This window comes from Rhinatrema bivittatum, chromosome 15 (assembly GCF_901001135.1).
Source record: "Rhinatrema bivittatum chromosome 15, aRhiBiv1.1, whole genome shotgun sequence".
NCBI classification, from domain to species: Eukaryota; Metazoa; Chordata; class Amphibia; order Gymnophiona; family Rhinatrematidae; genus Rhinatrema; species Rhinatrema bivittatum.
The window spans coordinates 35,781,476-35,806,415 of record NC_042629.1 but is presented as its reverse complement, the minus strand read 5'-3'; the positions used below and the strand labels follow the sequence as shown (position 1 = coordinate 35,806,415).

The 24,940-nt window shown below is 42.8% G+C and overlaps 1 protein-coding gene across 1 annotated transcript in view; it reads left to right on the top strand.

The window, feature by feature from the left end:
- Positions 1–24,940, top strand: part of ATP1A1 (ATPase Na+/K+ transporting subunit alpha 1) — a 99,353-nt gene that overhangs the window by 16,430 nt on the left and 57,983 nt on the right. Inside the window, exons 2-5 of the mRNA XM_029578591.1 lie at positions 7,081–7,194; positions 10,144–10,203; positions 21,067–21,270; positions 22,012–22,125. Of these exons, the coding sequence (XP_029434451.1) occupies positions 7,081–7,194; positions 10,144–10,203; positions 21,067–21,270; positions 22,012–22,125 (492 nt within the window). The remainder of the gene's footprint in view (positions 1–7,080; positions 7,195–10,143; positions 10,204–21,066; positions 21,271–22,011; positions 22,126–24,940) is intronic.

Sequence of the window (24,940 nt, the reverse complement as noted above, 5' to 3'; positions counted from 1 at the left end):
TAAAAATCACCAAAATATAAACAAAGGGGATTCAGTATATTCCTCATATAACTCTGGTGTCTGGTACCCTTGTTCGAGGTCTAAACCACTTAGTGGTTTACTCCAATAGACAGGTATTGTTGTGACTTTTATAAATGACTTAAAAAAACCTCCCATATCATGAATACTTAATTTGCTCTTATTTTTTTCAAAAACATAGTACCTGAAGGTACTGTCCCATATCAACTCTCCTTCAAAAACACTCTACTCAAGCTGTGTGAACAACAGTCCAATTAATCTTACCTTATAGCTTGCAACCGGTAGTCCTACAGGATGAAGTTCCTCTTTATTTTGAAAAAAAGCTGTATGCCTGCCCAACACTAACGTGATGTCTGCTTCAGGGGCTGGAGAGTTAACAGCATTCCTGGCTCCTCCTAACAGCCATCAAACCACTGACCGTGTCGGGTGGGCATGCAGCTCTACTTTTCATCTACCATTCACCAAACGCTCATCCTGACTCATTTCTGAAACACTTAGAATTCCTCTTTGACATGGCCACTATGCGACACACTTAGTTCTAGGAGACTTCCACTATCACACAGAATCCCTCTTTCCCATGGCATTGTTCCATCTTTCGATAAACCTTTGACTTAGTTAATAGGTCCCCATTCACAAATATGGTTACTCCCTTGACCTAATCTTTTAATTCATCAGTTTGATCTTGATTCCAATATAATCACAGTAGACCAGCTACCTGGTCTGAATCACTATTCCTATCCCAAAGTAAACTCATTCCCCCCTCCCCTCCAACCAAACCACTATCTAGAAACTTTCCTCCTGTCTCAAGTGAAGGTATAATACAACTTGTCAACATACCAGAAACTAGTGCCTACTGGCCTGCCAGGAACCTTAGTTAACTATGGAATAACGATTTCAGTTTTTCCTAGCGTGTAGCAAGATGGACTCGGGACCAATGAGTTATGTGCTCCCCTGCTAGCAGATGGAGCCGGAGTCAGGTTTCAAAGCTGACATCACCCTTAGATATACTCCCACAGTGACCTCAGCCATTTAGTATCTCTGTCTCCTAGCAGATTTGGTAAGCATAAAGACTACTATAAACTAGAACTCTCTATGGAGTATCGGAATTAACTGTTGAAAGTAGTAAAGAAATTTGCCAAACCTGTTTCATGAACTACTTCCACCACATGGGGCCACACAGCAGAGGACTTTGCTAAATTCTTTATGGACAGGGTCATAATGATATGGTCTTCCTTTGACAACTCTCCTCCTTCACACCTTCCTTGGTGATGTCTTCTTCAGGAACCATCTCCACTCCCTCCAGTCAACATTACACACTCTGACTTAAGAACACTCTCCTGTTGGACATCATAAATGGCATTCATCTAAATGCAGTTCAATGGAGTGATGCCAACCTAGTTCTGCTGCCTTTGACACGGTTGTTCAATTTCTTGATATGTTGCCTAGGAAGTATCTGTACTGAAGAGGCCTTTAAATGGTAAGAATCTTTTCTATCCAACAGAACTCAATTAGTCACATGGCCAACAGTCCATTCCTAAAAACCTCATTTGTGGAGTACCATAGGGCTCTGTCTTGCCCCAGTTCTCTTCATCTACATCCATTCTATCTGTGCTCTGATTTTCTTTGAATATCAAATGCCACCTGCTTGCAGATGACATCTGACTTTGTGTTTAAATTTGATATGACCAAGCCTCTCCGATCACCAATCTCAACTCTCTCTCATTAGTAGCCCTAGCAACTAAAACTTAATCCTGAGCTCTTTTGGCTAAGCTGCCAAGGTCACTCCCTATCAGGAGCCACTTCTGTAGTCTAAAGTCTGTACAAGGCCTATGGGTGCAATTTGATTCTAATCGCAGTGGAATTCCTAAGGTCAAATTCGCCAGTTACATGACTGTCAACAGCACAATTTTGTGGTGGCTTTCAATACACTGATTCTTCTAAATATCTTCCTGATCCACTTGAATCAACTACAACTTGTGCAAAATGTCTGAATCTTGGTAGGGACCAAATCCTAATACCATATAAGACTTATCCTTTACTGACTGCACTGGCTACCGATTGAAATCAGGACTAAATTCAAAACACTCTGCTTTGTCTTCAAATGTATGAACAGGCAGGCCCCAGAGTATCTTTCCTGTGCCCAAGCTAGAAGGCTCCAATCCTCACAAATCACTTCTTTCCTTCCCATCTCTGACTTCCACCAAACAACTGCATAAGACTTGGGGCCTTCAGCTGCTAGGTCCCCAAGTATGGGATGAGGTTCCACTTACCCAGCCACCTGGAACCAAGCTGCCTCACCTTCTGAAAAAAGGCAAAAGCATGGCCTTACCTCAATTAGGAACAAAGCTTCCCTGCCCTGGACTTTATTCTAATAACATTTTCTAATAAAATCTAATAAAAACTTCATTCACAAAAGCATCACCAACAAACATTACAACTGGTTAAACCCACCGTTCCTCCCTCGCACCTCCACAAGACCAACTCGTTCCTCCCTACGTGGAACTCTATTTTCTCCCTCTATAAAATTAACTAGACTTACCTCCACAACAAACAGAGCCCTTTCTCTTGCCGGCCCCACCCTCTGGAACTCATGCCTCTTGACCTACGCACTGAAACCTCCACACCCACTTTCAAAAAGAAACTCGAAACCTGGCTCTTCCTCCAAGCCTACCCCCCTTCACCCTCGCCTACTAACCCTCTCCCGCTGTGACCTACCTCTTACCTTTGCCTTTCACTAGCCCCCCTTTTCCCCGATTTCTTTCCCCCAAACAAGAACTAGCAATTTATATGAATTTATCGTTGAACCCGGTACATAACCTTATCCTTTTGTTGTTGTTACTCTTTTCCCCTCTCCCAACTTATGTTACTCCCAGTTTGAATCCCTTCAACTAATTTATCTAGTCTTACTTTATTACTGTGTTTTTACTGTTCTTTGTTCCTTGTAAAGGCAATGCCTATATATACCTTGGTTTTTAAGTTATTTGTAAACCGACACGATGTGCAAACGGTTGTCTGTATATAAAACCGTTTAAATAAATAAAAATAAATAAATAAAATAGCCTACATTGCTAACCATTAATATACTCGTTAATTTGAGTGTCAACTGCTTACAAACCTTCTGTGGCAAAAAGTGGAATATCAAGTGTGTGTAGCCTGCCAGCACTAAATTTAAACGTGATTAGCGCCAGGTTAAAAGAGGTTGAATAGAAGACATGGGGTTAGGGGGAGCTGGTGTTTTACTATGGGAAGTTGCATGCTTATCTACTTGGAATGGTAGAAGACCAAGAGGTAGATAACAGAATAGGTCAACTAAGTCCTTGTGTCATTTACTATAATTACTATCTGGCTGATGCTATACACGGTTTAACCTGCAATTGGACACGCCTCTTGGATACGTGTCCCTAACCCCCGATGCAAGATGTGGGTTAGCGCGTCAAAACGCGTGTCCAATCGCATGTGTAGGTAATGACGCTCATCATATGTAAATGCATGTTGATGAGGCTATTATCTATTCCACTTCATCAAAAACAAATGTGTGCCCAAGGTGCACATTTTTACTCGCCAAAATTAACACCTGCTCCGGAGCACACGTTCATTTTGGAGGAGTCCAAAAGGTGTACAGAAAAGCAGAAAATACTGCTTTCCTGTACTTCCTCCAACTTAATATCATGGCGTTAGGTCGGAGGAACTAGTAATGTTCCAAACAAAATTTTTAAAGTGTCTTAACTGGCTTTTAGCCACCTTTCCCGGGTGCCCGCTGCCAAGGAGGCACTAGGTTTGTGCAATTTTCCCTAGCTGCTCCTTTTTACCAAGGCAGCCCATTTGCATTTTGCATTGGGTGCCCCGGAGAGGTGGATCAGTATGTAAGGGAGAGGGGGGTGCTCAATCATGAGTACCCTTTTAACGTGCTGATAGTACATTGGCCAGATGTGAGGCGGCGGGCATGGCATTGTACAAGATTGGTCAACCTTTCACAGCCAAGGAATCAGAATGTGCAGTACCAGAGCTGCATGCTTTTTGAGAGGGTGGCGTCCATTGGGGATCCCTACCAGTCTCTCTCTCTCCCCACTAGTCTTAAGGGTGGCTATTCAAAGGCCTTTGTGTGTAAAAAGACTGGGAGGGAACTGGGGAAGGCCCGATTTGTCACCGCGCATATTTATTGAAAATCCCCCCCCACCCCCGCACGTGCTGCCCACATGTGCATGGCCATCCAATTTTATAACATGCGTGTGCCAGCTCCTTGCGACCTTGAGCAAGCCACTTCATCCTCCATTATCTCATGTACACCCTCTGGGGCAGGAAAATATATCCTTGGACTTTAGTTTTCAGATTTTATTTTACGCAGGAATTTGTGTGTAAGACAAGAAGAAAAATTGGAGAAATCACTGGAAAAAAAAAAACTACTCCTTTTTGTTCCTATATGAAGCGCAAATTCCAGGGAAAAATAAACTGTAACGAAGGACCTGAAATGTAAACTGATCTTGAGCTCAGAATTGAAAACACGAATGCACATGTCTCAAGGGTCCTTTCGAATTGTAAGTTCTTTGGGAGCGACCTCCTTGTACCTGTATGCAACTTGTGATTCCCTGGTTAGAATGCCCCATCTTTGAATACCCACAATACTACTGTACTTGTTTGAGCAACAATTTACATCTAGTTTTCAGGGGGTTAAAGCAGTATCTGTATCCTTTTGCCAGTGATGCTGTCTTGCTTGCTGCAAGAGTAGATGCTGTTAGGTGCATCTTTCCCTCTGCACAGTGTCCTCTGCTGGACTGTCCATGTGATGAGTGGCTATGCTGATTAAAAAGCCATCAAGTCGTCTTCGTGAAGGAAAGAATGTCAGGAATGTGCCTATCTTTAGCCTGACTTTATTCTAGAGAGAGCTGTAATACTATTGATAAGGACCTCATTAAAAATAGCCTGCCATTGGATGCTAGGACTTGGTTTGCAGTTCCAGTACCTGCATTGGTCGTTAACTTTATCCAAGAGCCCTAAATTCTGAAAGCATTTTCATAAGTTTAAAGTGGTTGGAGCTGGAAGAGGCATATGAATGCAGAGCACAAGGAGACGAGCACTCTTCATTGCACTAAATGATATGGGGAAGTGGTAACTGTACATACCTGCAAAGAAATTATTTAGCTCACATTTTTTTTTTCATTGGTAGCTAAAGGTGAGTTAGTTCCAGCGCAGTGGGTATTTTTCCTGTCCCCGGAAGGATTACAGCTTGTTTGTATCTGAGCAGGGTCACAAGGTGTCGGTGGTATTTGCACCCTGGCTTTCCTGGTTCTCAGTCCGCTGCTGTAACCGCAGGCTGCGCCCTTCCATTCAGATTGTACATGGTCTTGTCGTATGGCATGTAATAAGATGCAGTTTGGATGTAATGCTTCCCTAAGGGTGGAAAATTTATTTAGAAAGCGGGGGTACCAGTTTTTGGATAAGCTGACACAGATTTTACCACCTACTACTTATTCCCTTGCTTTATACAGGGTAGAAAGCTCCAGAATCTTTGGTATGAGTTAGAACTAACCCACTCCTGGTTTTCTATTTCGGCTTGGAGCTGGGATGGCAATACTGCAAACTTTATGCATTTGTTAGTGTTCATTACCAGCACTGTCAAAGGAGAGAAAACCAAAAGCTCTTTGGAAATGGCTTAAATTTTAGGAGGTAGAAACTGAGCAAAATTAAGATGGAAATTTGGGTAAACTTCAGGAGAAAATTCTTTTGAGTGCTAAGCAAGCTACAAGTGTGCAGGGAAATGTTGCTTTACCATCTCCTCTGTGTTATGCTTTGTCGCTGGCAGCAGAGAGTAGTGGACATGTAATCTGACGGAAATCTTTTTAGCAAGAGTCTGATGGCAGTGACATGGTGTCTGGCTTGTGCTTGGTAAACATGGTTTTCAGAATAACTGCCTTTTTCTGTTAAAGGAATTTTCCTCTGACATGACCTGGAGCTAGTTGTACAGTAGGGTTTACTTTGTGATTATAAAAATTCTCTTGCTGATTTTTATTTAATGTTCTTATATTCGCTTTATTTAAAAATGGATATACCGCACCATAAGAAACTGTCAGTGGTTTATAGTAAAATAGTTTGTCTTTGACTAATTTTTGTGTAAATCTGGGAATCTACCTCAGGGTACTGGGGGAACAATGGTGGGAGAAACTGAAAGGCAAAGCAAGCATGTTTCTAATTTTGCAGCGGTTGGATGTGGGTAAGGGTGTTGCATCAGTGATAAGGTTTTTTTTTTTTTAATTGAACAAAAATAAGAAAAAAGCCCAGCAAGGCTATTGCCTGATATTGAATTTGCTTACTGGCGAGTCCTTTTGCATACACTCGCCTAATGCAAATCTTGTTGGATCTGCAGTTCCATAGCAATATTCGCCACAGGATTACAGCTTGCTTTTACCATTCTAACATTTCAGGAGTGTGGGTGTTCTTTCACAATGCATACTTCCTTTTCATAAAGGGCTTTATTCTTATAATCAAAACAATGCTCACCATACACTCTGCAATATTGAATTTATTTTTGACCATTGGCTTTATTTTTGTTTGATTTTTTTTTTGTTTTCCGTATTTAGATTTGTAGGGTGTGTATCTTTTTTTTTTTTTAATTCTCTATTTTTTGTAGTTGCCATGTTGGCAGATGTCCCCCACACATGAACTGATCCAGTTTGTTTGGTGTAACTTGAGACTTGCATTTCTGTTCTTTGAGTTTCCCAAGGAGCACCGTAAGGCGAGTCTGCTCCAGAATAGGGATGAGAATGAATCTGCACTCCCGTCCCCATGCTCTGGCCCCACTTGTAATACTAAATGGAGTGCCGTGTCACAGTGTGAGCCAGCCATGCTCTTCAGAGTATCTAGAATGTGAAACTGTGTGCACTGCATATTTCCAGCTGTTTCAAAATGTGTACATATAAGGGAAACCTTGCAGCATCGGGAATCTACTTTGGTATTTTAGTCTGTCAAGCCTCTGCCTGCCTCATATGATAGCATAGATATGCTTCCTAGATAGTATTGATTTGTGGGCATTAAGGATATTTCAGAAGTTGTCTTGTTTTTAAACAGACAGGGCGTGATAAATATGAACCAGCTGCCACCTCAGAAAATGGAGCCAAAAAGAAGAAGGGGAAGGGGAAGAAAGAGAAAGATATGGATGAACTGAAGAAGGAAGTAACACTGGTAAGAACATCTGGTAATGCCTGAGCCTGATGGAAAGTGGGACTGTGCTGCTGTTACCTAGTGACCTGGGGTCCACGTTCTTAAACACTGACCAGGATTGAATGTGTGTGGCGGCAAAGAGATGGGTGTCAAGTTTGCATGGGTCAGAGTCCATATCTGAAGAATAAAGAACAGTAAAATTTGAGTATCCATATAGTATGTGGAAAAAACCAAGATAGCACAGGTGGATTTAAATGAAGAGACCAATATAATTTACTCTAATAGGCAGCTAGTGAACAAGAAGAACATATATTTGGGTGTCTATATGTAAGTTCCAGAAGTATAAAAAGTAAGATTAAACTGTTAAAATGTACGGCCCTAATGATAAACACATAATAGGCGTCTTAGAGCCCTAGGGAGTATCACTGAGACGCTGATACAGGTTATAAAGTATAATCAAAATGACAGATCAAATTGGTGGTAGTGAGCCACTCTACACTAAGGATAGAGTAGAGTGAAATAGAAGTTCTGCAGGAAACGCTGCACTCTAGAATCTGTATTGCATATGATATGAAGAGCATAGGAATAAGTATTTTTACATCCATCTGACCAGGATGGTGAAATTGTAGCAGATACTAGACAGGCTACTAAAATTGGAAACCATGGCAAATTTGCTTCTCTCAATATCAATGTTTGAATGTCTCATCAGGACATGCTAGGGAAGTGAAGTTTCTAGATGCCATAAATGACTGCACCATGAGCAGCTTCTGAAACTAATGCAAGAGGAAATGCTAGGACCCAAAGCAAGGGATAATGTCGGTAGAGCCGCTTAACAGTAGTGATCATAGTGCATCAAATTTGATATTGCTGTAGGGAGAACAAGTTTACCTGTTTTCTAGTATGTATGCATGCTAGAGATCCCACCTTGGCCCATCTGATTCTAAAAAAATTGTTTTGCTTCAGGGTGTTGAAGCAGGAATCATTTTTTGTTAGTGTTTCAGAAGTGCTGAAGCTGTGAGTTGTGCTAGAGTACATGACAAATTATAATAGCAAATCTCCAGGACCTGACCATTCACCCCAGAGTTCTTTAGGGACTCTGATATTAAATTGCAGAGACTGGTACTGGTAGCCTGGAACCTGTTAAAATCTGCCACTGTACCTGAGAAGAGGGGGTAGCCAAATTTTTAAATGGTTTCCAGGGCAATCCAGCGAACTCTAGACCAGTCAGCTTGACACAGTGCCATACATGGTGGCCGAAACTGATAAGTACAATTACCGAGCATATGGATAAACGTGGCTTAATAGGCAAAGATGACATGGAATTAGCAAAGGGAAGTCTTGCTAATCTATTAGAATTTTGAAACTATACATATCTGGATAAGGGCAAGCTGGCTGAAGTTTTCAGAAGGCATCTGATAAAGTCCCTGAGACTCTTGAGGAAATTCAGCTATGGGATAAGATGTGGTGTCCTATTGTGGATTAGTAGCTTGTAAAAAGATAGTGACTTAGGCCTAAACAGTTGGTTAGTGCTTCCGGTAGAGGTGGTCAGTGGAGCACCCTATGCTGGGATCTAGAAAAACGAACAATAAGTAAGATCAATTTGCAAATGAGTTATTCAAAATGTTACAAACATGTAGACTGACGAATTGCAAGAGTATCTTGTATGCTGGGATATTTAATGGCATATGAAACTTTAATGTGGACAAAGGTACACACAGACAATCTTAACCATATATACTCGAAGCTGACTTCCACATTGACTTTCCCCTTACAGAAAAGGACCTTGAGTCAATGCGGGTAATGCATACAACTGTTTTTTTTGTAACAAATTAAATGAAATATTAGAAAATAAACTGAAAATAAGCCACTGTGAATTATACAACTATACATTGTATGTGATTAAGGTCCCTTCATATCAAAAAAGATATCGCAGAAGTGAAAAAGTGGATACTCCATGATATTAACTGGTGGCAAACTTTAAAAAATTCTAAGTCTGTGTACAAGCTGTAGAGTCTGTTGCTGGAGGATGTGGTCAAGGCTAGTAATATAGTTAAGCTTAAAGGGCTTGGGTAAAGCTCTGGAGCACAGGTTCAATAACTTGAATTGCCATTCTGGGAGTGAGCAGCCAAGAAGGACCTCTCTACTCGGCATCTGCTGGTTACTTCCAGGTGACCCAGATTGGCTGCTTTCAGAGACAGGATGCTGGGCCTGATGGACCATTGGCCTCACCTAGCATGGCAGTTGTCTTTATGTATGTAAGACTGATCCCTCCAAATCTGGCCTGTGAGTTGGGTTGGGTTTTTTGTTACCTTAGTCTTGCTGATCGTTTCATTTTCCGAAAAGGTACAGGTTTCCAGCAACAAACTACTGCATTTAAAAGAACCAAAATGATCGGTCCATGCTTTCTCTAAATCTCTTTGCCTGTTGTACTGCTAAAGCCAGCTCACCGCATTTAGCATTCAGGTACAATGTCTGCATGATGTGAAATAGATTAGTTTCAGTAATGTTAGCTTGACATATTGAAGCATAAACCAAAGTTTGTGAACTCTCATTTCTTCCTGCACCTGTTGAAAGCAAATTCTGTTTATCTTGATGTATTTTCCCCTCCTGCTCCCATTTTGATAATGTTTTGACGTGATGGGCCGCAGCAGCGATCTCAAAAGGATTCTGATGTTTCTGCAAAACAGCGTGGAGCTGTACTAAGGAGGGAAAGTGCTTTGAATGCCAAGAAAGTTAAAAACCTGCAGAAATACAGGCAAAGCAGCCTGCCTTCTGTAAATTTCTCTGTCCGGTTGGTTTGGGCTATCCCCTTCTCTGCATCCGTGCTTGATGCTTTGTATGGGATTTGTAAGCTAACAAGATGGACAATAAATGGGAAAGTTACTTTTTTTTAAACTTTAAACACAAGCTGCAGACTTTGCATGAAAAATGTGTTGTATAACTCTAACTTTCTTCATTCTCATCTTTTAGGAAGATCACAAACTTAGCCTAGACGAACTCTATCGAAAGTTTGGGACTGACCTGAATCGGGTATGTACACTGGACTGCATTTTCTTAAAAGTTGCCACATGAAGGGCAAAACGTAACTCTACACTTCAGTTCTTTCGGTTGGGTTTCAACTTTTCCCACTTCTCAGTTAGAATGCTTATGAATTACAATCTACTTATTCCAGGTTGAGGGCTACAGGCAAATCTATCTGATTACATTTAACCATTTTCTCTTAGGAGCGTTCTTCATTACAACTTCCAAATATGAAAAATGAGTCTCTGACATGACGTATTCTGGGGCTTGTCCTCTCCTTACAGAAGCAGGAACCAAACAATTAAGCATGTAGTCACATTATTTCCTGAGACCCGATAAAAGGACCATTTAGAGCATAGTAAAACCTATTTGTGTAAAATCTGATTATATGCAAATTACCTTTGGAATTTAACATTGGTTGGTGAAGATCTCGTGATGCTACACTTGGGGGGGGGGGGGGTCAGTGTTAGAAATCATCTTGTCCAGTTTTATAAAGGAGTTTGAAATCTTACTGTGTGTTTGGAAAAGCATGGGTGGGTAATAGGCTGTGTTAAGGCTTTCTGTGACTCACTGTCTATTTTGCCTGTGAGCAGTCCTTGTACAATGAGGCATCTTGGCACATGCGTTCTGTGAAAGGAGAGAAAATGAGGTTAAATGATGGGTGACTGTTCTGTTGTCCTGTAGTGTTACTGCTAATCTCACTTGAACTGCAGCATTCTTGCTATTAAAACACAATGCCACAACAGGAAGGGTTGTGGATGAGTGACTAGACATGCCGCATGAGCTTTTTGTACCCAGGAAAGCTTCCTTTTATGATACAATGACTTGCCTGGCTTCACATAAAGAATGTTGCAGTGGTCTGAATATTTTCTTTGCTAAAAAAAAAAGCCATATAAAAACCCCAAACATTGCAGTGTTGATGAGGTGGCAAACACCATGAGCAGGCTAATGAGCAATGCAGCATTTAATATTCACTCAGTTGTAATCTTCACTGTAGGCTGTCGTGAGCTTGGAAGCAGCAGCAGCATTCTTGCAACAAATGCATTTGTATGGCCTGTCAGCCTCAGTCTGTGTTTTGGAATATATTTTTAAGGCATTTTTTGTTTAATTTTTTTCCCAAAAAGTGACCTCACATTATGTAAAAATCACTCAATATGACAATTTCCAGTATGTGCCCAGATCAGTCCAGACTCTTGGGGTTATACATTTCTGCCAGCAGATGGAGACAGTTTTACTGACCCTGTACATAACCTAATGTACCACCTGCAGTCCCTCTAGCAGATGGACAAACTGGAGTGTGGGGGGCGGGGAGGAAGAAGCTTGGAAGTGTCCTCCCATGACATAGTTAGGTCCTGGTAGGGCCATCCCTCCTGGTTGAGGTGGGCGAGCAGGGGCGTGGTGAACGCTGGTATGCTTCTGCCCTGAGAGGGCTGGCTCCCTCCTTCTCCCCACTTGGCTGGCTCCTCCCTCTGCTGGCCCCTACAGGAATGACAACTGTCAGGTAAGTACAAACTCTCCTTTACTGGCAGAGCAGCAAGTCTCTACCCCCCACAGTCACAGATGCCGGTTGCTAACTCCATCTCCCGCTCAGCAGGAGATGTTACCTCCACAGTGTGTGTGTGTTTTACAAATTATTTGGATTGCAAAATAAAGGGGGCCATTGTACTCTATCCTGCTGGTAGTGGGAACAGGAGGAGGCCGCCCAGATTAATTCATTGCCACATGCTAGTTCCCGCGGAGAGTGGGAGGACAAATTTGCTGATGGGGAGGGCAAGGCATTCCCGCTTAGTGTGTGGGCTGCGGTTGTGCATGCTTCCACTGATGTGAGAAGGGGAGCCCGTAGCGCCAGGTCAGTCATTTGCGCTAAGCGCAGACTGGATAGTTGCAATGCTAGTGTGCTCCAGCGGCATCAGGAACACACACAGTTAATTTAAAAGCCATGTCAAGGAACGGTGTGTGTCACGGTGTTCAGCTTTGCTGTCTCCTTGGTTTTTGTAATTTAATTTTTTCTAGAACTGAAGTGTTTTGGGTTTTTTTTCCTTGACCTTACGGTAGCTTTATTTTTTTCTTTTCCTCTTTTCTTTCCAATGTCTGTCAGCCACATGGTGGTGTCTAACACAGCCAGCATGGATAATATTCAGACAGCTTTTCTCATTGGAGATGGGGTTATCCTCTTATGGAATTAATGACAACCACACAGATTGCCAGGCCATCTTGTTTTTCAGCCATTTCATGGAACAGAAAATCGGTGCTCCTGGTTCTATGCCCTTAAGGCATTCTTTCGATGCTCTTGTTCTGTCATGGTAGAGAGGCATTCTTTGGTAGGGGAACTATCCAGGCGGTGCGTTTTGGATGGCCCTGATGCATCTATGGCTCGAGTGGCCGTGTCTGATCTGGTCAGTGCAGCCATAGGCAGGATTGCTGGAGTTTGTCCATCTGTTAAGTCTTCTGCACTAGGGCTTACTATTTGCAGAACAGGCGGCTCACTTTTGTATCGTGGTCTGGCTTTTGAGAGGAGGTGGCAGTAGGGATATTCTGAAGCAATTGCCTCCTTGCTGCAGAGCAGGCAAAACTCCACATCTTTAGCATATGTGCAAATTTGGAGAATCCTTAAGGCCTGGTGTATGTCACTTCTGGTAATAAAGCTTGGCCATAGCTTCAGCTACCTTGTTCAAGCTACAGTATTGCATATTTTGACTTTCTTCTGGAAGTTGTGGTTAAGGGTCTGGCCGTTACCTGAGGTTGTAGGTAGCAACTGTAAGCTGTGTCTGTGCATCTGAATGTCATACCTTTTTTCTTTTGGCAGGTGAAGAATTGACATCTTTAGATGGGGGACGTCTTGGAGTCTTAATCTGGTGCTTAGAGGACTGTGTGAGGTTCTGTTTGGACCTCTGAGGATGGCACCCTTAAAAGACTTGGCTCTTATGGTGGTTTTCCTGTTGGCCTTTTTTTTAAATGGCCAGGAGGATTTCAAAGTTCCAAGCTTTGTCGTGCTGAGATGTTTCTGTAGATTTCTTTTCTGCCTAAGATAGTTTCAGCATTCTATCTTGATCAGGCTATGGATCTTCCACCCTTTTCTTGTTTGTTTCTCCATGTCTCATGCAAGAGGACTTAAGTTCTTGAACGGGAGATGTTCTTTATTGAGGTGTCTGAAAGCTTGAGTTTCTAGTTGTGATTTATTTATTTATTTATTTATTTTGGATTTTTATATACCGACATTCTCAATACAGGTATCGAATCAGGTCGGTTTACATAGAACAAAACTGTCGCAATAGGGCGTTACATTAAATCCTAGTTTTGTGCTGTGGAATGGTCCACGGACAGAGTGTCTGTGTTCTTGGACTTCATTTGCGCATTGGCTTAAGGAGGATATTGAATCAATGCAAATATCTAAGGGTCAATCAGTGCCCTGAAGGCTTGCAGACCCACTTGGTGCATTCAGGCAACCTTTTGGGCTGAGACTCAGTAGGTAGCTCCACTGGTGATTGCATGGTGGGTGCTTGGAAGTCACTGCACACTTACCAGACCTTATCACATGGATGTCTGGGGCCCGGCCCTCATGGACTTTGAGAGTTCTGTAAGTGGGTCTCTCTGGGTCCCACCCAGTATAGCAGTGGCTTGGTACATCCCAGGAATCTGGACTGATCTGGGTATGTACGGGAAAGGAAAATCTGTTCTTCCCTGTACGTACCCAGATCAGTCCAGACCGTGGGTTGTGCCTCCCTTCCAGCAGATGGAGACAGAGAAAAACGTGAAGGGCACCCACTCATAACACTGTGTGCTACCTGCACCCTTTCAGTTTTTCTCTGTCTCCAGCAGATGAAGGTGGCAGAACCTGCGGTACTCTTCTAGTTGTGTTAAAAAAAAAAAAAATAAATAAATTTTGATTTGGAGGATTCTGATCTTAGGAATCCTTCTCTTGTCAATAGGTTTTAGAACAAGCAAGTTTTCGCACAGATCAGTTCAGAGACCCACCCGTTGAGGTGGAGGGGAGAGTCTGCAGCACGTTGTGATTGTTTGTTTGTAGGTAATGCAGAGTTAATGTTACTCCATGCTGTTGCTGTAATTTCTGGGACACAGTTTCCAGTGGGTACAGTGTCACTATCCTGTTCATTGGGGGAGACTGCTGTTAAGTTTAGTGTGGTTATCTTGGCTTGGGTACAGGTCAATACTGAGGGACTACAGGCGGCCCAGTAGGTTATGTACAGTGTCAGTAAAACGTTGTCTCCATCTGCTGTTCCCTGTACGTACCAGGATCAGTCTAGACTGCTGGGTTATGCCTCCCCTCCAGCAGATGGAGTCAGAGAAGCTGAAAAGCACCCCCTAGATATCCTGGTGTGCCACCTGCGATCCCTCAGTATTTCTCGGACTCCAGCAGATTGAGAGGCATAACCTGCGGTCCTGATCCTTCTCAGATTTATCATTGGTGGCACAGGTTTGCTGTACCAACTCCTCTGACTAGATCAATTTCCCTATTCTTTAAACAGACAACAGCATAGGAGTTTCTTCTTCACATTGAGACTACTTTAGAAATGTTTTTTTTTCTCTTTTGGTGCTGGCTGAGCTGAGGCATACATTATGGCAGGCTGGGCAGGGCAGTGCCCTAAAGCCAAGTTCCCGGAGCTTTAGTTTACCTGAGTGGCCAGGGGGAGTATTCACCAGTGGGCCAGTCACTCTCCCCCCTTCTTTCATGCCAGAGATGATCATTCCTCTGAAAGGGGGCTTGCGATTTGCCGTGGCATAGGTACTGCTAGTATTCCTTTCTTATTTAAAAAAAAAAAAAAAAAAAAAAAGCAGCAGGAGACTCTCAGCCTGTTGGTGACGGGCCAGTAGTAGCTGACAGGGATGCAAAACCTAGGAGTCTGGACTGATCTGTGGTAGTACAGAAACAAAAATTAGCAGTTTTCCTTTGCCACCAAGAGAGATTTTGAAGGCTTTTAAACTTTCTAATAAGCTGCTTTATGAACCTTCCGCCCCTGCCTTCTGCACTACTAAACTTTTCACTTCAAGAGGTTAGTGTCGCATACTGGTGTCCTTTGTTTTCTTTGGTAAGACTTCAGTAAATCTGACCTTGTTCCATTTGCATATGTCAGATTCTCATTTGCAGTTCTACTTTGAGTTTACCCAATTACCAATGCCCCTAGAAAGGAATGGGTAAAACTTTATAAATCCCACTGTGCTATTCAAAACCAGCTTGCCCGAACTGTTTCTCACTTGACTTGTGCGCAGTCACTTTTCTGGTTTAAAAGCAGTCTCTATATTTAGGGAAAATGTTCCAGCATCACACTTAACTTTAGTGCTGAACTGCCCAGTCAGTCTTTTGTCTCCTTCATCTGAAGAGGAGAGACGTGTAAGACCAGGAGAGCAGCCAGTTCACGTAATCCTGACAATCTATTTTTGCACAAATCTCTCTTTCATTTATAGCACCTGCTAGTCTATTAAGGTGCAGTTCTACTGTGTCATTAGGACTCAGATTCTCTACTCAGACCTTCCCAGAATTCAAAGTGTCAGGAATTCTGGGCAATGTTGTTCTCTTGAGAAGCCATCTTGATATTCATACACATTCTGAGAAAAAAAAAAAATCCTTGCTTCATAGTTCTGTGCATCACTTCTTATGCCGTCTGTGCAGAGACTAATACTAATACCGCCACATCATCACAAAGGCAATTTCAGATCAGTCACTCTAGCAACTTTCACTCACTTATTCACTCCAGGGGAAGAGCATTCTAATTCAAACCATCAACCAAGTCGTTCTGTTCTATGTGAACAAGCAAGGGAACATGGGGTCATAGACTTTCTGCCAAGAAGCAATAAAGATAAAGGAATGGGCATGCAAACATAAAGCGGTCTGCAAGCCATCTACCCTTTCAGAGATCTTCAACACGTTGGCAGATTGCCTCAGCAGAGAGTTTCAACCACATAAATTATCTCTGCAGCAATCAACAGTTGAGAGTATTCAGTCTATGGGGACTTTCAGCAATTAGCCTCTTTGCATCAGAACAAATCAGGAAACTGGAAAGATTTTTCACCATTTTACCAGCTACCTCAGATCTACTCAGGATGCTTTTCTGCCAAATTGGAATGCAGATCTCATGTTTGATCTTCTACCAGTTCCACCAATAGCCAGAATAGTGTAAAACGTGTCAGACAGGACATATGATTCTCATAGCTCCAGCATGGCCTGGACAAGTATGATATGCATACTGTACCTGGTACAGTTATGCAGCAGTCCTCTGATCTTTCAGGTTGGACCCATGCTTATTAACTCAATAAGACAGACGACTGTTTCATCCAAACCTTTCCTCCCTCAATTTGATTGAAACATAGATACATGACAACAGAAAGACCATATGCCCAGTTTAGTTAGCTTTACAATTCCCATCACATCCTTAGAGATCCCATACTTTCTTGAATTCACATACTGTTGGTCTCCACTAACTTCACTGGGAGGCAGTTCATGCATCCACCACCCTCTCTACTGAAATTTTTCCTAAGATTCCTGAATCCTTCCCCTTTTACCCTCATCCCATGACTTTGTACAGCCACCTTTCCATTGAAAGAAGCTTACCTCCCATGCATGGAAACCTTTTGAGACCATGTGTATAGGCAAACTGCATTATTTGAGTGACATTCTTAATTTCTACTCCCTACATGCCTCATGCATGCAGGAACCCATACATTTATATGGGGTGCGTGAGGATAGATAGAAGGAATTTTAAGGCATGGGCACATTTACGTGCGTAAGATTTAAAATACGCCTAGAGCACGTAAGTATGCTCCTAATTTTAAGAGGCTACTCTAGCAAATCTAATTTGCATAGCTTTCATAGCATTTTGCCAGCTGTAACGCATATATATAAGCAGGTTTTAAAACATGCTTGCGTGAGGGACATTACCAGTTTTTCAAATTCAGTTGACCTGGACCCCTCACCCTGTTGTATAAGCCCAAAAATGTGAGATCTACAGACTTGCTTCCTCATCAGGCGCAGCAGTAAAGTTAAGTGGCTAACAAGCCACCACATGCTGCAGCCTCTGCTTTTAAAATATGGAGTTATGCGTATAATGGTTGGCCCCGCCCTGGCATGCCCAAGCCTGTCCCTAACTCCATCCCTTTTCCACCCCTTTTTGTTACTCGTACATATGTCAACTAAAGTGCCAGAGTAGGGATGTAGAACAGGAAGAAACACCATTGGCCAAGTCAGACAAGAGGGCAAGACAGAGCAGCACCCTGTCATATCCACCTAGCAATCCCTCCCCCACAGTAAAATGGAAACAATCCTCATGTCTGTATCAGGTGATCAAGAAAGCAGCTGGGAACACATTTGAAATCTGTTCAGTGTGCTGCCGCAGTCAAAAAACAATGTTGGGAATTATTAGGGAATGGTGAATAAAACGGAAAATGTCAATGCCTCTGTATTGCTCCATGGTGAGAACTCACCTTGAATACTGTGTACAATTCTGGTCGCCTCATCTCAAAAAAGATATAGTTACGATGGAGAAGGTACAGAGAAGGGCAACCAAAATGATAAAGGATATGGAGCAGCTCCCCTATGAGGAAAGGCTGAAGAGGTTAGGGCTCTTCAGCTTGGAGAAGAGACGGCTGAGGGGGGATATGATAGAGGTCTTTAAGATCATGAGAGGTCTTGAAAGAGTAGATGTGAATCGGTTATTTACACTTTCGAATAATAGGACTAGGGGGCATTCCATGAAATTAGCAAGTAGCACATTTAAGACTAATAGAAGAAAATTCTTTTTCACTCAATGCACAATTAAACTCTGGAATTTGTTGCCAGAGGATGTGGTTAGTGTAGCTGGGTTTAAAAAAAGATTGGATAAGTTCTTGGAGAAGTCCATTACCTGCTATTAATTAAGTTGACTTAGAAAATATCCACTGCTATTACTAGCAACAGTAACATGGGATAGACTTAGTTTTTGGGTACTTGCCAGTTTCTTATGGCCTGGATTGGCTACTGTTGGAGACAGGATGCTGTGCTTGATGGACCCTTGGTCTGACCCAGTATGGCATGTTCTTGAGACTTCCGATACCAGCAAAGGAGATGGCAACTCAAATCTGAGACGCCATCTCTCAGAACCCATCGAGGATATGGACACATCTGCTGGCATATTGGTCCAACAAGTCCAGTGTCTGGCCAAAACTAGTGAGAGTGGCTCAGTCTCTTGCCCACCAATGAGTGTCCCCAGTGAAAGTGTTTTCGATGACAGGGAACATTCTAAGCCCTCATCACTCCAGGCTATCACCACCCTTGATGGAAATGCTAGTGTTCCTGAAAATGTATCTGCCTTTGGTTGGGTATCCAGATTTGCCATGCGAGTGGCAAGGCGCATGAAAAGAATTTGAAGGTCCTGTAGCTGTCTGCTCTGCTTCTCTGCCTGCCGTGCCTCCGTATCAACAATGGGGCCTGCCTACAATACATCCAAATAAGTAAAGTTCTTATGACTGAGAGGAGAGAGAGATAAAGAAATCCACGAGGTCTTTCTGGGAGACGAGAGCTGCCTTTCTGGTCCCAGACGGGGCTGGTTGGAGGACGTCTGGACGTCTGACGTCATCAACGTGAGATCATCGAGGGGCTTTAAAAACTGCCCCAGTGCGACGCACAGCCACCGGCGCGTGCCAAAGCCGCACGCGGCTTACTCATTTCTCCTCTACTAAAGCATATTTCAGCGTTAATGAACATCTAACTTCTTTGATACATCACATCAATCTTCTCAAGTAAGTGCAACTCTCTCTCCTCTTATTTCAATTGTTAAACTTTCAAGTACGCATGGGGAAAAAGAGGAAAGGAACTGTACGTGTGTTTCCCTCCAACCCTTTAAGTTCCCAGCCAACTATTGAAGGTTATGCAACCAATTACTACCAGCACACCTTCAGGAATGTTGGGAATTGGCCTAGTCATCTATGCCTGCATCCCCTGGGAATTCCATCTCCCTCAATCCTGAACTCCGCTTGCCACCAAACCAAGACTCTCTATTTTTAGCAGATCCGCAGGAGGGTCAACGGCAGCCAAATGGAGCTGCATTAGATTCCCCCGAGGGAGGGGGATACTGCTATATCGAATCCCCAGGCAAATATTGTAATGCCTGAGAAACCATTGGTGATAACCCTGGTCTGCAATAAAAGGCCTAGAAGCCTCTTTAGGGGTTAAAGTCGAAAACAAAAATCTGTTGGCATGATTCATTCTCAGGTTCAGGGGCATGACACTGCTATTAAGAAAAATATCGGATCTTTAACTAAATTGGAGAAGCATTGTGAAAATTTGGGGGAAACTGATTTGGCATTGATAAAAGGTCAAGAGACCAACTCACGTAGATTAGAAACTTTAGAGAATTACTCTAGAAGATTAAACTTAAGGATATTAAATTTCCCTAAATCAACAACTATCACTTCCATTGATATGTTAAGGAAATTTTATGCCGAGACGCTTAAGGTATCTCAAGAGGCTATTCCCCCTATAACAAAAGCATTCTATATTCCTGTAAGATCTATTGAAAATCAAATTAATTCCCCTATACAAGTCAACGCATTAGAAAATTTGACTTTTTTTTTTCTACAAGACTCTCAAAGCAATATTGAGTTGTGCTACGTTACTAGTAGTGTTTGCCCTTGAACCGGATAAAATATGGACAATGAAATTGTTCTTTCAGGCTTCAGAGGAAAAGTTTCTGGACCAACAAATTACAATGTTTCCGGATCTTGCTAAACCTACACAGATGAGACGGAAAGCATTCCTATTGAAAAAATGTGTATTAGATTTAAGTGCTACTTTTTTGTTGCAATATCCTTGCAAATGTTTGATAAAATTAGGTTCTACTAAATACATTTTCTTTGATCCAGATCAACTGGAAGGTTTGTTACAGAATAGGATAACCCCTATAAATATTTCTTCATAATTATATTATAATTGATTATAATATGGTTTATTTCCTAATCTCTTAAGTATATTAAAAGTCCCCAGTTGAAGAAATTGTTACATTCTAACTGTTCAATATTTCATTTAAGTCAATGTTGTTGGCTATAAATTGTAAAACTTTGAAAATAAAGAATTAAAAAAAAAAAAGTAAAGGCATGGCTGTATTAAATTGAAAAAGTAAAATGATTTAATGGATGAGTTTAAAAACTGAGGTTTTATTTTCGCTTTATATGACTGACTGTATATGTTTTTATGTTGTAAACCGCTCTGACCAGTTCTTCTGTTGGGTGATGTAGAAAAGCTGAGAGAAATAGTTTGCTGGAAAATACTTCTGAAAATCCCATAACCTGTCTCCTTTGACGACAAATTTTATCAATTGGAAAAATAAAGAATGAAATAACAGATTTGGAAATCAGCTGGTGCAAAAAGGTGTACTTTGTCCATTGTCTTGGACTAACACTGCCTAGCACCCTTGTACATTTTCACATTCTGCTCTCTAAAAAATACAAATCAAAATGCATTAAAGTAGGGACTCTGGAAGAACAATTACAGAAATATATTCCAAAAGCCGCTGAGAGGGGGGGGGGGGCACCAGCAGAGCCCATCCCACCAGCAGCAAGAGGGGGGCCCTGCATGGTGGAGGGAGTTTGTGCCTACTCCCCATCCCCCCTTTCACTCATCCATGACCATCTTAGGGTGACTGGAAATCAAGTTCCAGGTATGGCTAGCAGATTTTTATCCCTTTTTTTTTTTTAATTGGGATGTGAGAGTGTGACAAACTAAGTGCGAAAAACGAGGATGGGGCAGCACAGTAACTGCACAGGGTAGGAAATAGGTGCCAGCAGCCTTGATTGTACATGTACCTGCTAGAAACATAAGCAAAATAGATTTTTTTTCCTGTGTGCTGACTGAATGTAATAGTTTGCTTCCCCTTGCCCTTATAGGGTCTGACAACTGCTCGTGCAGCTGAGATTTTGGCTCGGGATGGTCCGAATGCCCTCACCCCTCCTCCCACCACTCCTGAATGGGTGAAATTCTGCAGGCAGCTGTTTGGTGGCTTCTCCATGCTTCTGTGGATTGGTGCCATCCTCTGCTTCCTGGCTTATGGTATCCAAGCTGCAACAGAAGAAGAGCCTCTCAATGATAATGTAAGTGAGGGATGCGTGTTTAAAGGGAATGGCAGGTGCCATGCTTTCCAAGCACTATGCCTGGGACCCTTGGGCTCTGGGGGGGTTTTCTGCATGTTCCTAGATGCAGTAGGAGCCTTGAAGCACAATCGCTTTGCTTTTCTGTCTAGAAAACATTTTGCCTGTTAGACACATAGCAAATGCTGTCTGATAAAGAACAAAATGGTCCATCCATTCTATCCAGCAAGGTGTTGAGGGTTAAAACTGTCCCTGCATGCAGGTTACACTAAGGGTAAGGAAGCCCCCTCCAAGCAGTGATGGCCAGTCGCCCCCCCCCTTCCCCCCCAGTGTTAGCTGCATAACACTGAAGAGAATCCCTCTGGTTTAACTTTTTAGATCCTGGTCATTGAAGGAATTATTTCCTGATGCCCCTTTTTACATATCTTAGTTAACTAAGACCCAAAATATGGTATAAAAAAATGTGCAAGTAATTAAAAGTATATGAAAAAAGTTCCACTTGTGGAAAATGCTGAGGCAGTACCTTGCTTCTTGACAGACTTAGGGGCAGAAAGACTTTCCTCAACTGTCACTTTCACTCATCTTGCCTAGAAACCATGCAATGCAACAATTTATGCTAAAGAGGGTGATCTCTTCTATTTTAACTTAAAATGTGGCCTAAAGAAATTGTAGTTGCTTCTGTTTGTGGTTAAGTAACCCCTCTTCATGAATAATTCTTTTCATTCACTCTTGTTTTTCCTGCAGTTGTATCTTGGTGTTGTGTTGGCTGCTGTTGTCATAATCACTGGTTGCTTCTCTTACTACCAAGAGGCAAAGAGTTCGAAGATCATGGAGTCTTTCAAGAACATGGTACCTCAGGTGAGCTGGAAGCAGGGCAGGGGGCAGGAGGGGGTCAGGATGGCCATGTGAAATCAGAGTAGGATGTTCTATTCATACCCTAGATCAGGCCACACTCCTGGGTTTTGCCACCCTGCATGCAGATGGGGACAAGAAAAGCTTTACTGCTGCTTAACCTAGAGTGCCGTCTGAAGTGTTGGGGGGAAAAAAACCTTTTCAATTGGAATTGTACTTCCTGGAGTGTAAGGTTCTGGGAAGGACCATCCCCTAGCCTAGCAGGCATTGGTGACCCAAAGTTGCTGGATATGGGGAATGGATAGCCAGTGGTCTGGTTCCCTCCTCCTTTCCCTGCTACTCACACTTGGCTCTCCGGTGGCTCTGGACATCAGCAACATGGGTTACAAAGGCAACCCCATGGAGAAGTCTGAGGACTCCAAAGGCAAGAATGGGCTCTCTCCATGAGTCTCCAGGGACAGAGTCTCCTCAAGGCATTTTGGATCCAGATTCAGAGGAGGTGCTGATGACTAAAGGGGATGACCTTAAGGTAGTCCATCTGTTTCGCAGGAAAGAGTTGAGGCCCTTGATTCCACGTGTGCTTAGAGCCTCAGAAGTCATTGCACTGGGAAGGAGTGGACCCAGTCATGGAAGGCTTGAGAGGTTCTGCTATGGCTTTTCCCTTCCACAGGTCAGTAAAGAAGCTGGTCAAGGTGGGACACTCCTGAGACAGGTCTCTTGGAAGAGCACCAGCGAAGTTGTACCTGTTACCAGAAGAGTCCCTTGAGCCTTTGCTTCCAAAGGTAGATGCTTAGGGTCAGTTGTCATCCTGAGAGATGTGCATGACTGGAAGTTCACCTTGAGGATTTTTGAGGTTTCAGCTTTGGGTTTCTGGGCTGTGGTAAGCAGAAAGCTTGTTTGCCTAGGATTCAGCAGTTGTAGGCGAAGGAGACAAACGTAGGTGGACCTCTGTTAGCTGGTGGTACAGCAGGTCCTAGAGAGGTTGAGAGTTCTGGGCTAGGTGATGAACCTAGTGAAGAGCCATCTAATGCCACTTCAATCCTTGGAGTACCTAGGGGCTTGATTTGGTACCTGGATTGAGAAGATGTTTCTCAAGGAGGACAGGATGGGGAAGCTGCAGTTTCATGCTTGCTGCCTGTTGTGACTCAAGGTGCTGGAGTGTATGGCATCGATGCTAGAACTAGTCCCCTGGGTGTTCCTGCATATGCATCCTCTTCAAAGAGCGCTCCTCTCCTGTTAGAACACATTATCGGAGGAGTTTCAAATTCCTCCTCCCCTCGGGGGGGGGGGGGGGGGAGTCCAGGTCCAGTCTTTACTAGTGGCTTGGTCGGGTCAATCTGGAATGGGGGCTAAAGTTGGACATCCTAGATTGGGTGATGGTGACCACTAATGAGCCTTTTCTGGTTGTTGAGTGATGTTAGGGGCAGATTGCACAGGATCAGTGGTTGAAGAGGAGGCATCATGGCCTATCAGTCAGAGAGGAATGGTGTACTTAGCTTTGCTAGCTGTTCTTCCACTGTTACAAGGTTGGGCAGTGCGAGTTCTATTGGACAATGCAACAATGGCTTTACATCAACCAACAGGAAGGGACCAAAAGTTGGATGGTTTCTCAGGAAGCTGTTGTAGGTTTACTGGGTAGAGAAGCACCAGGTGGTTCTGGCAGTGGCTCAATTAGCAGGGGTGAATAATGTGCAGGCAGATTTTCTCAGCAGGCAAAGTTTCACCCTAGAGAAGGGTGGCTATCGGAGGAAGCAATGCTTCGTTTGGGCCAGGTGGGGAACACCTCCTATGAACTTGATGGCGACAAGATGAAATGCCAAGGTGACACGCTTTTGCAGTCGCAGGTGAGAACACGGATCGGAAGGTATTGATGCTCTGGTGCTATTGTGGCTACCGGGCATGATTCTTTGCCTTTCCCCCATGGCCGTGATGGAAAAGTTGCTACGGCGCATAGACACCCAGGCAAAGTGTTTCTCATGGCTCCAGAGTAGCCACGTTGGCCTTGGTTCACTGACCTAGTAGTCTTGGAGGTGGACGGTCCGTTAAGGTTTGTGCACCTTCTGAAATTCTTGTGCCAGGTACCCATTGTTTCAGATCAGGCGGATTGCTTTTGTTTGATGGCTTAGCTTTTACGTGGAAATGCTTGAGTTGAAAGGGGTATTGCAAAGATGCCATTGCCACCCTACTGCAGGTCAGATGGCTGTCCACATCTTTGATTTGTTAAGATGTGGAGACACTTTTGAAGCTTGGTTAATTGAGCAGGGTATGCAGACAACACAAGCTTCAATTTTCCACATCTTGACCTTTTTGCAAAAAGTCTGAAGGATCTATTGTATAATTCCCTTCAGGTTCAGATGGCAGCTTTAGGATGTTCTCATGGTAAGGTGCAGGGAATTTATTTGTTTTTTTTTATATACCGATATTCAACTAGTCATCACATCGGTGTACATTTAACAAAAAGTTAGAAATGTTACCTTGTAATAATCATAACAGTGAGAAGACTAAATGTAAAAAGAGAAGGAAAAATAAAAAAATGTGAAAAGAATTAATGAGAAATAGTTAAAATGAGAATAGAAGAATATGATTTATCATGTTGAGTATGCTTTTTGAAAAAGCCATGTTTTCAGTTCTTTTTTAAAAGATTGTAAAGAAGGCTCAAGTCTTAAATCAGTTGGCAGGGAATGCCACAGTATTGGGCCAGCAATTGGAAGGCACGTTGTCTTGTTGAGATCAGACGGTATCTTTTAGGAGAGGGAATTTCGAGGAGGCCAGTGTTTGTGAAACGTAAAGTTATTTTTGATTGAAAAGGGAGTGTTGTATC